General features: G+C 43.2%; 1 protein-coding gene across 3 annotated transcripts in view; it reads left to right on the top strand.

The window, feature by feature from the left end:
* Positions 1-15,182, top strand: part of btbd7 (BTB (POZ) domain containing 7) — a 32,747-nt gene extending 17,565 nt beyond the window's left edge. For 2 of the 3 annotated variants that reach the window (XM_035524009.1, XM_035524010.1), the window contains exons 3-11: positions 256-1,350; positions 6,089-6,297; positions 7,355-7,430; positions 7,967-8,127; positions 8,250-8,393; positions 8,562-8,751; positions 9,502-9,680; positions 10,279-10,677; positions 10,921-11,577. In XM_035524009.1, the coding sequence (XP_035379902.1) occupies positions 256-1,350; positions 6,089-6,297; positions 7,355-7,430; positions 7,967-8,127; positions 8,250-8,393; positions 8,562-8,751; positions 9,502-9,680; positions 10,279-10,677; positions 10,921-11,577 (3,110 nt within the window). Of the gene's footprint in view, positions 1-255; positions 1,351-6,088; positions 6,298-7,354; positions 7,431-7,966; positions 8,128-8,249; positions 8,394-8,561; positions 8,752-9,501; positions 9,681-10,278; positions 10,678-10,920 lie in introns of all 3 variants that reach the window. The other variant, XM_026998941.2, reaches the window with a different exon arrangement.
* Positions 15,183-16,046: the final 864 nt, after the last annotated feature.

The raw sequence follows: 16,046 nt of genomic DNA on the forward strand, positions 1-16,046 counted from the left end.
AATGTGGTTCTAGTTGGCAAATCTGGATTTGTCTAAAAATGGATTTTGCTCATGTGGCCTGTGGTGCAGTGGACTCCAATATATCTGTTGCACAATACAAATTTGTATGTTTACACATACAGACTATATGTGTGAACAGAGTCTTAGAAGTGTTGAGATGAAAAAAAACGCATTCAGAATTATGCTTTGACAATTTGCATTCACAAATTGTTATTCAATTTCTTCAATTTTTTTTTGTCTTGACACATTATACAGGGACATCTTATACACCCCAGGGTTATGGTGCCGAGTCTAAGCTCTACAGTCTGGAACATGGGCCCGAAAAACCACATGACAAAAAGAAAAAGAGCTCAAGCCTGGCCACCCTCAAGAGGAGATTCATTAAGCGCCGGAAATCCAGCCGCTCAGCCGACCATGCACGGCAGATGCGCGAGCTCCTCTCTGGCTGGGATGTGCGTGACGTCAATGCCCTGGTGGAGGAGTATGAGGGCACAGCTGCCCTGAAGGAACTTAGCATGCAGGCCGGCCTGGCCCGGCCCGAGGCCCGAACCCTGCAGCAGGACCTTGCTGCCCTCTACCAGCACAAATACTGCACGGACGTGGACCTGATCTTCCAGGATGCCTGCTTCCCGGCACACCGTGCCATCCTGGTTGCCCGTTGTCCATTTTTCAAGACACTGCTGTCCTCTTCACCAGGCTGTGGTGCAGAGGTGTTGCTGGACGTGGGCACGGTGGGCATGGACTCACCCATGTTCTCCTCGCTGCTCTATTACCTGTACACTGGGGAGCTGGACGATGCACGCCTACAGAATGTGGACGTCCTGGTGCGGCTGAGGGAGGAGTTTGGGACGCCCAACTCCCTGGAGGCGGACATGCGCAGCCTGTGTGAGCACATGTGCTACTATGACTCTCTGTTGAGCTTCTCCTCTGACTCAGAGCTTGTGGAGCCATTTGGAGCCAGCGGGCCTCCTGCAGCCGGCGGCAGTGCTGGGGCCGAGGAGGAGCTGAGGGCGCATAAGGCCGTGCTATCAGCACGCTCGCCCTTCTTCCGGAACCTGCTGCAGCGGCGCATCCGCACAGGGGAGGAGATGACGGAACACATGCTGCAGGCACCCACGCGCATCGTCCTCGATGAGTCCATCATCCCCAGGAAGTACGCCTGCGTCATCCTGCACTGCATGTACACCGACACCGTGGACCTCTCGCTGGTGCTTTGCGGAAGCCCGTCAGCAGGGAGCCTGGGTGAAGTACAGGCTTTGGTAGCAGGGAAAGGGAGCATGAGTCGAACTGAGGAGGCCATGGAGCTCTACCACATCGCTCTGTTCCTGGAGTTCAGCATGTTGGCTCAGGGTGGGTTTTATCTCCCTTATTTAGCCTATTGTTCACTTTCTTTCTTTTTTCCCTCTCTCCTACTCACTCTTACCTTTTCATGTCTTTTTCACTCAACTTTTTCCCTTTCCCTCTCCCTGTCATTGTCTTTCTCCCTCACTCTACCCTCCTCTATACCCCTGTACTTCCTTCACTCTATCTAACTTTCTCTCTCCAGTCTCACGCCTACTCTTCAGGCTTTGTTTACTGGCTAATTAATTCACAAGCTGTCGGAAGGGAAGGAGCGGGGTGGAGTGGTTGCAGTGTGTTTGTCTCCTTTTCCCATATGTGTTCCAAAGCTCTGTAACCACTCCACTCTTCCATTACTTTTTCAGGGGTTTTTTTTGGGGGGGGGGGGGTTAGAAGATGAAAGTAATGTTTCGCCAGCTTTCTACTGACAGACAAATGATTTATAGCAGTTATGTAATTTATGAAGTTATTTTGGAATGGGTGCCAAAGAAGTAAGCAGGATTTTATTCTAGTGTGACATGTTTTCTAAAACAGTTGCACACAGAAAACACTGAAGATGAGGTGTTCTCATTGAAATGTCACTGATGTTGCAGAAGTCTACCTGGCAGGATTGCTCAGTCTTCTCATATTGCTCTTCACTCTCTTGGTTCATTCTTTCCTTCCACTGCTATTGATTGTTCCATGGTAAAGTAATTGATTCAGTGTCTTGGCTCAGTGATTTCGCAAAATGTACTATTGACAGAGAAATAATTTCTTTTGTTGGTAACTAGAAAAATAGTATCCAGTGTAGACACTGATTAACTGTGCTTAAAAAATGCACCTTTCCCAGAACAATTTCTTTCCAGGATCTCATATTCATGAAATGTCTGATTTTAAATGTATGAAACAGACTTATTCTCTTTGCAGTGATTTCACCTACACAGAAGCACTTGCCCCCCTTTTAACTTTATAGAAGCTTTTATGATGGAAATTGATAACTCTGAGCCTTTTACTTTAGCTTTGTAGCAGGATCTAGTGTTAGTGTCAGCTGATCCCCATGACCTGTTGGTAGGACTTTGATTTGTAATGGATAGCGATCAATTTCAGGCCTGTCAACATAACCCAGTCATGAGCTCAGGAGCTTTTCTGCCAGAACATTCCATACCAATCGCACCATTCAGAGGTGTGTCAGACCTGTGTTCTTATTGGCCAAGGCCTAGAATAAAATCCAACTGGTTAATTTTTTATTTATTTTTTTAATAGAATTTCTTGGTTACTGACATAGCTTTGATCACTCTCAGAGCTCACACGCATTCCAAGTCACCCGTTATGGGAGATCTCGTACAGTTATGCCAGTTGTATAAATACATTGTAAAATGGTAAAATTATGCAACAGATGGTTGATGCAGAGTTATAAATATTTTATGCATAATTTTGCTCCACTTAATAGGCTATATCAGTCCCCTGACAGTCCCCTTGTGAATTGTGCCTTTCTCACCAAACCCAGCCATACAAGCAATGATGGGCAGTTTTAGTGCCTGTGTGTTGTTAGAGTTCACTAGGAAATAAAGGCAATTTTTCAGATCTGTGAAATGGAGCAGTGGTAGTCAGTCATTTAGCACCAAGTCAGCAGCCATCACACAGAGCAGGTAGGCTATATGGACAGTAAAAAAAAAAAGAGCGCTGACCAAGCAGAGGCTGCATTCTCTTATATTTTTTTTAAAAACACTCTTGTTGACTTTTTAAAATTTTTGTTTCATTTAAGCAGAGGATGAGCTTGTACTGGGATTTGATTATCAGTTATCAATGTTGTGCCTTCTCTGGTGCTAGGAGGGTTTAAAAAAAAAAAAAAAACCTTTTACAAAGGTTAATCAAAAACAAAAGCAGACACATGTCAGCAATTGACTTTTATGTTTTCTTGTACATATTTAAGAATCTTGCTTGCATCTTTTAAAGGTGGCAGTTTGGTCTATTTTCTCACTTTTAGTAGTCTGTAAAATTTCCCTGCACCTTGAAAATTCAGAACCCTCTGTTTACCATAGATGTGTGGGGGGGATTATAGGAAGCAAGATTTATTCAAGATTTATTTAGACAAAAGAAAAAAAAATCTTAGGACTGTCTGTCCTATTAATAAGAATTATTTTGAATTTTATTGTCCACAATAAAATATACAGAATTGGGCCATCTGAGCATACTTGAGCATACTCAGTAATCCCTGAAATATCAGTTCCATTTTTTTTCTTTCCAAGACGGTAGTAACAGGACCATGTTTTCGTTTCAACCACCTTTTCTTATCAAATTAATAGCAGCCTTGTTTTAAATATTTCTGTGAATCTTTCTCATTTAGTGATTTAAGATTTCTGTGCAATGCCTTGTTATGGACCATTTCATTCTAGAGTATAAAAAATGATAGCTCATCGGCATCCCATCATAGAGCAGTGATGCAGCACCGTCATGCAAAGTACCATAGTTGTCATATGTAATATGCAAAAATATGAAAAGGGGAAATCCACATAAGAATTTAGTGTGGGTACACTGCAAGAAATTATGTGATGACTTTGCTTGTAGCTCATTTGGAAGCCCTTGGTTTTCCAAATCATCTTTGTGGAACTTAGTAATTTCTCCCAAGATTTTATAGAATTTTATAGAATTTTAGCAGAATAGTGTCTGTGATCCTGTCTACATGATACTATGATACATGAGTTCTTCTCCCTTAGAGTCTCTTTCTTCTCATTCTGTCTATCATACTTGCTTCCCTAAACACCAGTAGGTTAATGCTATATGTGCCTTCTTGCATTCTTCTTGTCTTTCTTTCCTTGTGCCATAGCTGTCTATTTTACTATTTTATCCATGTCACCAGGCATCCCTCTAGCTTCTCTCCATTTTTTTTTTCTTTTTTTGCATAGCACACATTAATCTCTTTCTCTCCCTCACTCTTCTCCTTACTCATATTGCTCACCTTGTCCTTCATCATAAATGGCCCTAATTCTGGTTCTATGCCCCTGGCTAGTTAATTAAGGAGCTGCACTTTTCTACTGTGATAAATACTCTTCTGATTGAACAGTCATTCAGCACTCCCACACTCCACCCCCACTTCTACTTCAAAAGTCAAAGTTCTCTTAAATTTTCCAAGTAGTCTAGTAAGAAGTTAACCCAGCTGTAAAATGAGTCCCTTTGCTGTTTTATGTGACCTTGATTGATTTTCCTCATGAGGGTGTTATTGACTCAAAGAAAACCCTATTTGCTGTTTTTCTTGCAAATAAATGTTTCTTCAGTATGAAAAACAAGTTTTCCTCTCTTCCATTTTTATTTGTTTGAATATGGCTCTCTTGTCTGTTTCAGTGCCTTGTTTTTCCTGCACCATGTGCAGGAGAGTGCAGTTATTTCTGTCCTGACTGGTTTTGGTCGTGACATACATCTGCAGCTGAGCAGAGCCTCATCTGCTGGTCACTTATGCTAGCTGCAGCTTGGTGGCAAAATCTGAAGTGAAGTCTCTCTGGCATCAGCTCAACCCACTAATTAGAACTTTGTCTCCTGACCAAGGGGAAAAATGGGTGTGTGATATCAGACTAATGATCAGACAGAAGCTTCGCATGTTGCTTTCTAGACCTTTCTTCAGACATGAGGAATTGTGCTTTTGCTGTGGTAACACACAGCCTTGTAGTTTTCTTTCATTATTCTTAATTACTTCTTAATTGGGTGCGAACTTTCTTCATATTCTGTCTAACGAGTTCACTCTGCCTGCTCTTCACTAAGGATATTGACGGTGTTTTCAAGGTTTGACTGTACAAGTTACTGTATCTGTGGGCATAGCTGGGATCCCATGAATACTTGATAGATGAGAAAAGGGAATAAGAGAATAAGGGAATAACTCACTAAATGGCCTCGACCTGATATCGCCTCTGAAGTTTGATTGACATCAAATATTCTTATGTGCTGTCATCCACATATCTTTGACTGAAGGGGGGGGATTAATGCTCATCAGAAGCTGGTATTCTATGGTAAGGTATCAGAAAACAGTCCAAGATGGTTTTACACATTCTATCCTGCAGTGTTAGTGTGTCTGGAAAGGTAGTAGCAGCCATGCTGTTCTGCTCCCTCTGCTCTGAAGAAACAGAAGGGCTGGGGAACAGGTGTTCTCAGGTACTCTAGTACCCCGTCCCTGAAGTGAGATTTGCATTAGTTCCCAGCGGTCCATATTCTGCTTCATCTCTTTGCTGGAAAGAAGCCTTCCATGCTCAGAGTGTGTCCCTGATACAGAGAGAGACAACGCCTGTGACCGTTTTTATTTGTGTAGTTCCCTGTGATTTATTATCAATTTTTCCCTTTCCACTTTTTTCCCTTTTTAAATAAGGCCTTGTGTTTTAAGCCTTATGTTTGTGTGCATATGTTTTGGGGGGACAAAGTTATGGGTGCATGTGTGTGTTTGTCTGAGAGAGTAAAAGAGTGAGACACCTTTTATTGTTTTTATTGAATAGTAATTATGTTAATGAATGGCAGAACCAGGATAGCACCTCAGAGCTTATGAAGTTAGAAATTGGAAACAGTTTCATCGAGGGCAGTCTTTAGTGCTTTATATTTCTTTTCTTCAGTTGTACTGGAAGAGCACTAATATTTCTAAACCAAAATTAACAGCTTATGCTAATGTTACGTGATTCTGTGGGGATCAGGGAGGTTGTAGTTTCAAGTTTCAAATACTGAAGAATGAAAACGGTTTTAAAACAGGTCATTCGTGGAGTGGATGCCTGACTGTGCCTATGTGTGTCTTCAGGCTGTGAGGACATTGTGGTGGAGAGCATCTCTCTGGACTCGGTGGTAGCCATCCTGAAGTGGAGTTCCCAGCCCTATGGCTCAAAGTGGGTCCACCGGCAGGCCATGCACTTCCTGTGTGAGGAGTTCAGTCAGGTCATGATGTCAGATGTTCTCTGTGACCTGAGCAAAGAGCACCTGCTGAGCGCCATCCAGTCAGATTATCTGCAGGTGAGAAGTGTACTACAGATGCTAGACATGTTAAATTTTCTCTTTTGTTAAACTATTATTATAATACCCAATCTAAATTCAAACAATTTCTTGTTGGAGTTGATGGATTGTGGCTCCAAGAAAATTCACCACAGTTGACTTCTAATATCTAGTTCCTTCAGCTCCACTAAATCACTATTGTTGATTTGCTAGCTAGCTAAAGACAGCTCTTTTATATATTCTGTTGCCACCTTCAAAAAACAGATTCTGCCTTCTCCATAGAAAGCTTGATTCAGCATAGCAGGTGCAAGTGTCATTTTGCTTGTGTAACCTTGACCTTGTTAAGTGCACAGACTCTCCTGGGCCTCTGCAGCTCCTCCTGTTTAAGGCAGCAGTCTGTCAGTGTCAGGTTGTTTTTCCTGTCTGTGCTGAATTGAAACTCTGTCCCTCAGAGTCTGCAGGGTTTTGGTTTTTCCCTTCCTTGCAGGCACATATGAATCAGCTGTATCAGATGGCCTCTTAACTCTTCTCAGACATTTCTGCAGGGCAGTGTGTTTTTCAGCTGAAAGAGCAGAGCCTTTAACTCTTTAACTCAGTCATCTGGTCCCATCGGTGACTGAGCGGCAGGAGGGGTAAACATGTGGTGTGGGTCCCTAGTTCCCATGGTAGCGGACAGCTTAGTGATTGTTTGCCACAGAGACTGTGTACTGTGGAGGAGGATCATCTGAGTATTTCAGCACTTTTAGCTGGATAGTGTACAGAGTGTGAGGGCGAGAGCTCCTCAATTGCCAAAATACTTTCTAATGAAGAATGAACGCCTTTGTAGCAGTACAATATTGAAAAGCCTGAAAGAGCAGTGTTAGTGGCCTTAATGGCCTGTTTTGAATTGCAGAGTAACATGCAATCTAAATGAAATGCTGCAGAAAGGTGACCCATTTCTTTGTGCTTAGCTTTAAATATAAATATCCTTCCAATGTGTTGGAGAAGCTGTTCCTGCCAGAGGCCATCCTCAGCAGTGCAGAGCCAGGGACATACCCAGTGTGAACAAAATCTGCCTTCTCTACTCTGCCCCCTACAGGCCAGCGAGCAGGATATCCTCAAGTACGTGGTCAAGTGGGGTGAGCACCAGCTCATCAAGCGGATGGCTGATCGGGGTAAGAATACCGAGCTTCACAAAGGAACAGAAATACTGGGAACATACCCTAATTGCCATGTAAATGGGCCACATTTGGAGTGTTTCTGAGAATCTCATGTAAATATACCCATGGTTGTTTGTTTTTTTATACTTTGAGTACACAAGAGAGAGTATGTTTTTTCTGACAAGTGTGTACTTGATTGAGGCCCTGAATAAATCCTTAGATGAATGAAATGGGCGAGAGAACAAAGAACCCCTTCATTTGAATTGCAGTTTAGAACTTGTTGAATTACATAATGTATAGCTAACCTCTACTAAGGTCAGATCTGCAAGCATATTTATTGATGGTGAGTGGGGGAAAGTGGGTCCAGTGTACAGGGTCAACCATAGAGTATAGCCTCTAAAGCAGCTCAAGGGCCTGAATGCAGAAGATAGAGCAGATTTATAGAAACAAGTAATCCTCTGGAAGCCTTCCCTTTGCACCCATAGCCTCCAGTCTGGATTGTTGATGTAAAGAGATGGGTTTTTATGTGTCTGTATGCATGTGCATTGCAGAACCGAACTTGCTGAGTGGCACGGCACACAGCGTGAATAAGCGTGGAGTGAAGAGGAGGGATCTGGACCTGGAGGAGCTAAAGGAGATTCTGTCCCCTCTGCTACCCTGTGTGCGCACTGAGCACATTCTGCCCACCAACAGTGAGGTTCTCTCTGACACTGTGAGTGGCTTGTATAACTGAGGACATCTGCATTTTCAGCATTTGTTCAAAAAACAAGAACTCCTTTCTTTAATTGCATAAAGAACTAACTTTACTGCCTCTCATGCTCTGTATCCTGAAAGCTGAAGCGTGGTCTGATCAGCACTCCTCCATCAGACATGCTCCCCACAGCTGAAGGGGGAAAGGCCAATGCCTGGCTGAGGCAGAAGAGCGCAGGTATCTACGTGCGGCCCCGCCTTTTTTCCCCCTATGTGGAGGAGGCCAAGGTAAGCTACGCTGCATGGAGTTAAAAGCCAGCTCAACCTTAACATATCAGTTTTTTGTGTGTTGGCTAACCTTTATGTAATTATAAGGAACCTTAAGAAGAACCAGCAGCAACTAGTAAATAATTTTTAGTCTCAAGGTGTGTATGTTTATGTGCATCCATGTGTTAGGCGGTTCTGGATGAGATGATGGTGGAACAGTCTGATCTAGTGAGGCTGCGCATGGTGCGCATGTCCAATGTGCCTGACACGCTCTATATGGTCAACAATGCAGTCCCCCAGTGCTGTCACATGATCAGTCACCAGCAAATGGCTGGCAGCCAAACAGTCCCGCCCTCAGTTGTGGCCAATGAGATACCAGGTAGGATGGGGCTTGCACAAATAAAAGTAAGTTACACAGTTGTGTTGACTAAAAATCAAACAACCTTCAGATCTTCACAGAATTCACATTACATCTTCATGTATTGATGGCTAAGAGTAGTACGGCTGATAGCAGTAGACTCACTTTTGAGTCTCTTTTAATTCCACACTTTCTTTATTTTCAGTGCTTTCATTATTTTTCATAGAAAGCAGGACAATTACTGTGAAGAGTTTCGTAAAATATAATTCAGGGCTTTTTATAGTTTTGTGGGCTTGGCATGTGAGTGGGAACAATGGCTTTGGTAGCTGGCAAGCCTTGCAGTGGTTGTAGGTGGTGAATCTCCATTTCAGCATCAAACTAAAACATATTCTTCAGGAAGATTCTTAAATGCCACTTGGCTGTTTTAATATACCTAAACTCTACATCTACATCTGCAATACACTTTTCTTAAGTCTTCAATAGAGGCTCTTATCTAAAGCAGCTTCCAAATCTCGCAACGTCTATAAATGTCCACTTCATCCCAAAATCAAGCTCTCTTCCAAATTCTACTTCATTCTATCCTGAAGTGAGATTTGGTTTGCAGACATCATTATGGGGCACAGTACAACTGGAATGTTTAATTGGAATGTGCCAGTTAATCTGCTGGATGTCTGACTTCTTTTTCTCTCTCACTCTGTCTCTCTCACTATCACATACTCACACACTTTTGCACACATACACACAATCATTCACTCCCATTTCGTCTGTCAGTTCCCAGGATGGTTGTGGTGAGAGAAATGATCCGTCGCCTGCAGGAGCTTCGGCACACAGACCAGGTTCAGCGAGCATATGCACTGAACTGTGGCGAGGGTGCTACCGTCAGCTACGAACTGCAGATTCGTGTGCTCAGGGAATTTGGGCTGCCTGACGGTGCTGCAGAACTGCTGCAGGTAATAACTGCATCCTTACTATGGATCCTATTGCAGTTTGAATCTTCAAGTATTTGAAAGCACTTTGGTTCATAAATACACTGATATTGCTGTCATAGTGGAAAGAATTCATTCTATATTTTCCAATTTCTGCACACAGATTGTGTGGTCTTGTACATATTGTTTGCATAAATACATGCTGTAATTTTCTAAATGAAAACTGTTTTATTCTGTTTTTATTCTGTTCGTGGTTTATTAATGTGCCCCAGGTTTGCACATTGCCTACTGAATTGTTGGGTACTGTTTCTGAATTCTATGTTCTTTTAATAGTTTTTCTTCTTTTAAGGTATTTAAGTGACCATCTCAGTTCAAAAGTCCTCTGTGATAAGTGTTCTTAGGCTCAAAGGTGCAGCTGGAGTTTCTGGCATTTTATATTGCATTATCTTTTGAGCCTAGTGAGCTCAGGCCTATATCAAACTGAAGGCAAGCTAACTATGGGGGGGGGGAAAAACACCTCTTCATGTGCTTAAGTGGACCAGACAGCCTAATGCATCTGTTTTGGTGTAAGGCTTCAGTACAAACACATCCTCTAATGACCGTTTTCTTTCCCCTTTCCCAGAACCCACACAAATTCTTCCCCGAGGAGCGATTCGGAGACGAAAGTCCTGTGCTAGCTATGCGCCAGTCGGGTCGCTGTCGGGTCAACAGCACGCCAACGGTGGAGAGCATGTTCACAGACTTGCAGGCTCTGGTGGGCTTTCACCCACCCCTGCCACCACCACCTCCGCCCTACCACCCTCCCACCACGCCAGGCCACAGCCAGCAGCAACAGCTCAGGGCTGGCTGGAGGCCCCGCGTGCCCAGCCAACAGCCACCCCGCTCCTTCTCTTACCCCTGCAACCGCTCGCTTCTCCATAGACAGCCCTCCTCTAAAATGGGCAGCCCCATCTACCCGCCTGGGGCCAAGGTTCTCCCCCCAGACTGTACCATCCCACAGGGGAGAAGCCTCAAACAGGGGGTGAGTAAAAGGATGTGAGGGAGAGGGTGGATAACAAAGGTGCTTTAGAGTAAGTATAAGGAAAGCTGTAACTAGATGTTTTTATGCCATGCTCATGATGGTGGAGCATGGGCTGTGTTTTCATGTACTAATGATTCACAGCCCGCAGATGTATATGCACTCTATGAAGTTTCATCTCAATTCAGTTTTATACAACTGGGCATATTAATCACAGCTGTTTCTTACTTTCATTGATCCAATCAGAACATGGAGCCAGTCATCAACGAGTTCATGCCAGACATTGCCATGGGTGTGTCAGCCATGAGCCTGAAGGACCGACGCCTTCCAGAGGTCACCATGGATGTGGAGGCTCACGAGCCCCACCCCCATGTCTCCACGGCACCATCGATCTCACACTGCTACTCCACCCGGCATCCGCACTCCTCCCGCAAGCGGCATGCGGCCGAGCCCAAGGCCAATGGCCCCCAGCCAGATTTCCCTGACCTGTACGAGTTCTCAGGGCGCCATGCACCGCCCTACGGTGGCCCGGACCTTTATGTCCACAGCCGCCCTGTAGGCGGAGGGGCTCTCCCTCCTGCATATGCTGCAGAGGCCCCTGATGGCCTCCGTCTGGACGTGTTGGAGCAACCACCACAGAGGCTAGACCTGGCACTGGTGGCACAGGCTGCCGGTGCACATGCCCCGCACAGGCCACCACCCAAGGGCGAGTCAGACCTCACCTGTGGCCTGGACCCCTCCTCTGAGCCGTACGAGGAGTGGGCAACGGGACGCCATGCTGCTGCTGAAGGGATGGGACTGGGATTGAGCAGCACAGGGACAGAAAAAGAGGGGGGAATGGCGAGCCGAGACTGCAGGTCACCTAACAAGCAAGAATACCTGTACAGGAAGTCTGCACTCTGACCCCTGTGGAACACCGAAAAGAAAGAAGTGTGTTAACTGCAAGTGCTTCAGGTCTGCAGCACTGTGCCTGATGTGCTCAATAGAGGAATTACAGCCAGTTGTGTTAATGAGAGCACATAAGGCCTGGGCTGACCTCTCCTAAAAGGCTCAAGGCACAAACCACCATGACTACTTCACACATGGACTCAAAGCCTTATGTGAGGGCTTGGTTTGGTTGGGTGCTGAGAAAGAAGTTAAAAAATACATGATTATAATCTAATGCTGCAGATCTTTCCTCGAGCAGTGCAAGGAAAGCTCTCACTCTAAATGCACCCCTTAATATCTCTGAAACTAACGTTCACTTGTCCCTCCTGTAGCCCAGACAATATAAGGGGCTGCAGCTGACAATCAGGACAGAAATGAAATTATTTTCCTAAGCAGTCCCCAGACTACATAATGTTGCAGAACCAACACTGTGTATTTCCATTACTTTCATTTCTTTGCTTTTGAGTGAGCACACTTGCAAAATGATGGGAAAGTCATATATTTATATCGACATATGCATTTACCTTTTAATAGGAATACATTGAGAAAAGCCCAGGCAATATGTTGCGCTCTCAGAGACCTTTGGCACACCCTTGGCAAATAGTTTGTCTTCTTTTGGAAGGAGAATGGCAGAAATAGCTTTTGTAATCCTTTGCAACTGGCTTATACATTAGCCTGAGCAGTTTACAAACTGAGTTGTAAAATAACGAGGGGAATAAATGAAATCCCCTGCTTCCTAGAAGGATACACAGCAGGCATAACATTTGCAAAGATGCCCCGTTATGTACACAGTCGGCTTTGTTTGCCAGGTTCCTCAAGGCTATGTGATTTGTAGTTTTACCCCAGGTCCTCTGTTTATTAATGCTGCTCGCCGGCCCTTTTGTCCACCACTGTGCTCTTTCATGTCTATTTTTGTTCTGCTTGTGTGTCCACCATGCTTGGCTGCTTCAAGGTGTTATTCTTCCCTGCTCTGATCTGTGACATTTCCACTCAAAATACACAAAAAGGTGGTAATCATTATCCTGCTAATGCAGCTCTTGTCTTTTGTTTACCATCCAGAGATCTCAACCAAACCAAACTTAGGACCTCAACATGTCTCTCCTTCCAGTGAAGTTGCACTGTAGTAATATCTTGGACATTAGTTGATGTTAGTTTCTGAGTCATACATCTAAACTCTTCTCAGTCAACCAATGATTAGCAATTATGATGTCATGAACGGGACTTGGAAATAAAAACAAATAGAGGTGTTTTAGCTTGGAGAGGGGAAATTTGCCTTTTTTTTAGAGAACTAAATGTGGAGTGAGAAATATTACCTCACATTAAACCTGCACACCACCCTCAAGGAAGAAATTTAGTTTTGTAAGTTATGCAAGTGCACATTAAAAATAGCAAATTTCTGTGTACTGCATATGTTAAGGTTATTGAACCTCACTGCTGTTTTAACCATACATCTGTCTTCACTTTATGTTCTTATTTCCCTGTGATAAAAGGATCATTCTTACATACACTTGCTAACACATTAAATATGCAGTGTTTATATTTAATGTGAATACTGTTTATCCCATGTTTGTTGTGACTGCTGTAATGTTACAGTCCAAAGTGCAATACCTGTAGAATGTCGTTAGAATCAGGTATCTTTTACAGTGGTCCATCATACTTCATTTACATAAATCATCCTTCTGAAAGTCTTTCATTGTTGAAGTGTTCTGTTGTCCATCTATTGTGAACAGTGGAGTGTTTGAATTCAGTACTTCCTGTCTTCCCATGGAAAATCTTTTGTTACCTTTATTCTTGGGTTTTTATAACACTATTTGGAACATTCATTCCCTCTTTGTTATAGCTTTGTCGCTCTGGCCCTGTAGAAATGCCTCAACAATGTTATATGCTTTGCACAGTGTTTTATTTTGATATTTATATAAATGATTGAATTGACACACACTATGCTTTGGACCAGTCAGGCCTTTTCAGCATACATCATCCTAGCTGCCATCTTAAATCACAGGAAATTTGTTTCAGCTCACTGGGATGTAAACCTAGAATCTTTCTTGCTACACCTTCTACCTCTGGTTAGCTCCTCTGACATTTACTCTTTTTTGTGGTTTTCTTTCCTTTCTCATTACTTTCAGTTCTTTAGACCTCCCTGGCCTTATTTTCAAATATATAATCTCAGTGTAATCAGAAATGATGATGTTCTACATGGTTTCTGGTACCAGCTGCAGAACCCAAATTTATCTCCATTAGAAACCATTTTTCTGTGTAATACCTCTGAGAAGACTCTTGACTGTTATCACATGTAGGAAAGGTCAGCACAAGATGCAGAAAATCCAGGACAGGTAACAAGCGTGCTGTTTGTGATGGCATCACTTTAAAAGATAAAGGGAGAGTGCATGTTTTAAATTTCACCTAGAATGCCAAGGATTCCATAAGGTGTACATTCTGTCACTTTGGTTTAGAGAAGTTTCATTTGCTATCCAGACATAATATACTGCTACTGTATAGGTTCTTTTCCATTCTTAGCCTGAGAGATTTTGGAGTGTGAAATACTATCACAGGCCTTCCTTCAGAGCTACTCTGCAAAGTCCTCAGCAACTAGTGCCTCTGGGCTCTTGGGGATCAAGTGGCTCCAGAGTCATAATCCCTGAATTTTAGAGCCCTGGTTTTCAGCTCAGAGATGCTACACGGAGCCACAGCAAAAATAGCTGCAGTACAGACCCTGCCCAAAGTACATAAGTACTTCTCCGTGCTGAAGTCTTGTGAGGAGGCCAGGCTGATTACTAATGGCATAGCTCTCCATAAGAGAGGGAGAGTGTCATGTTCTGTGTGTGGGCTTGTGCATGACAGCTCCTGAATTCTGCCACGCAAGTTGTTGTTCCATCACCAGTTGAAAAATCTCAGTATGGGAGGAAATTCAAGAGTGTGCTTATGGGTACAAGATGTTTTTGTTTGTTTGTTTCTTCTTCTTCTTTCAAATTGGTTGTCCACATTTCATATTCCACATTATAAAAATGTCGCGCAATTGACATTTTTACATACTTTAGCTTAATACAGCCAGAGCTTGTATGTTAGCCTTGTACATGTTTTGGCCAAGTCATTATTAAGCCTGCTTGCAGTGGTAACTAACAGCTGCTGTGATTGCTGTGTACTCACATAGCAACTGTTTGGCAAAGTGCTGCTATGAACTTTCAAAGGGCTTGTCAAAACCTCTTTGCAAAGACATTTTAAGTCATCTGGGTTTTTTTGTTTGTTTGTTTGTTTTGGGTTTTTTTGGCTGTTGTTGACTGCCCTAATAGAGAGTTATCACTTTGCAACTGTCCTTCATTCTTTATTACACTCAGTGATGAGGAAAAATAGAAACTTGCTCAATACCAAGTTAGACCACCTTAGCTCTGTTAACTCCTGCACATTGGCAGCAACTCGGCAAAGGTTTTGTAGCATCACAGCTTTAAAGCTGACCTTGCGGACATCTATGTTTCACATAGCTGCCCAGGTTGAAGGCTGGGTGCTGCCTTCTATGGATGCTACAATCAGCTTCATTCCAAAGGTGTTAAATGGCATTGGTACTTTAGTGGCTAGAACATTGACATCATTTCACCTGAAAGTTCCTCAAATGATTTCTGGTTGATTCTTGCACTATCGTAGAGAGCATGATTTAAAGTGCTAAAGTGCCCATTGCCTTGAGGGAGTGTACTTCTGTGATGTTAAGGTATGCTATGGCATCGTCCTACATTATTAATGGACCCATTGTGTGCCCCTCAAAACATTTTCCCTCCCTCATTTGCCTGTATAGTTGTAATAAGCAGGATTTGCCTCGTTTTGTTACTACACGCATGGTCTGGCATTATGGTGGTACACCTGGAACCGGATCAGTCTAGACGGCCTCCTTCCAATACTTGACCAGCCTGATTTATCTCAGCCCACTGCAAATGCCTTTAATGGTGTATTGTGGACAGGAGAGGTGTCTTGTGTTCTCATCTGCTGTTTGTGCAATGTAAATAATTGCAATGTAAATGCAATGTAAATAATTGCAATGAAATTGGTCATTGTACTACATAATTGAATTTAGTGACAGCTGTCATACTGCAGGGATTTATTCTTATGGGCCATCCTGCATCCCTCGTATTTATAGACAGCAATACATAGTACTTTTTTATTTATTTTTTTTTGTAATCAATATATTGTACACCCTCAAAGGCCAGCAAATCCGTCTTGGCAGTGTTCAACTCATGCCTTTTCCAAAGTCCATTAGCTCACACTTTGAGGCAGGTATCAGTAGTCTGTTCATGTGCAAAGTAGCATGAAAATGGAACTGCTGTCGCATACACCTTTTATGTAGTTACACTAACTTATGTAGTTAAAACACGAGGTCCCAGTCATTCTTGGGGTTTCTATCATTCTGGTCACTGAGTGTATGTTAGTATATTTTTGTAGTGTTGAGCTTGTGTAAA

The sequence above is a fragment of the Electrophorus electricus genome, chromosome 3 (genome assembly GCF_013358815.1).
Source record: "Electrophorus electricus isolate fEleEle1 chromosome 3, fEleEle1.pri, whole genome shotgun sequence".
Lineage (NCBI taxonomy): Eukaryota > Metazoa > Chordata > Actinopteri > Gymnotiformes > Gymnotidae > Electrophorus > Electrophorus electricus.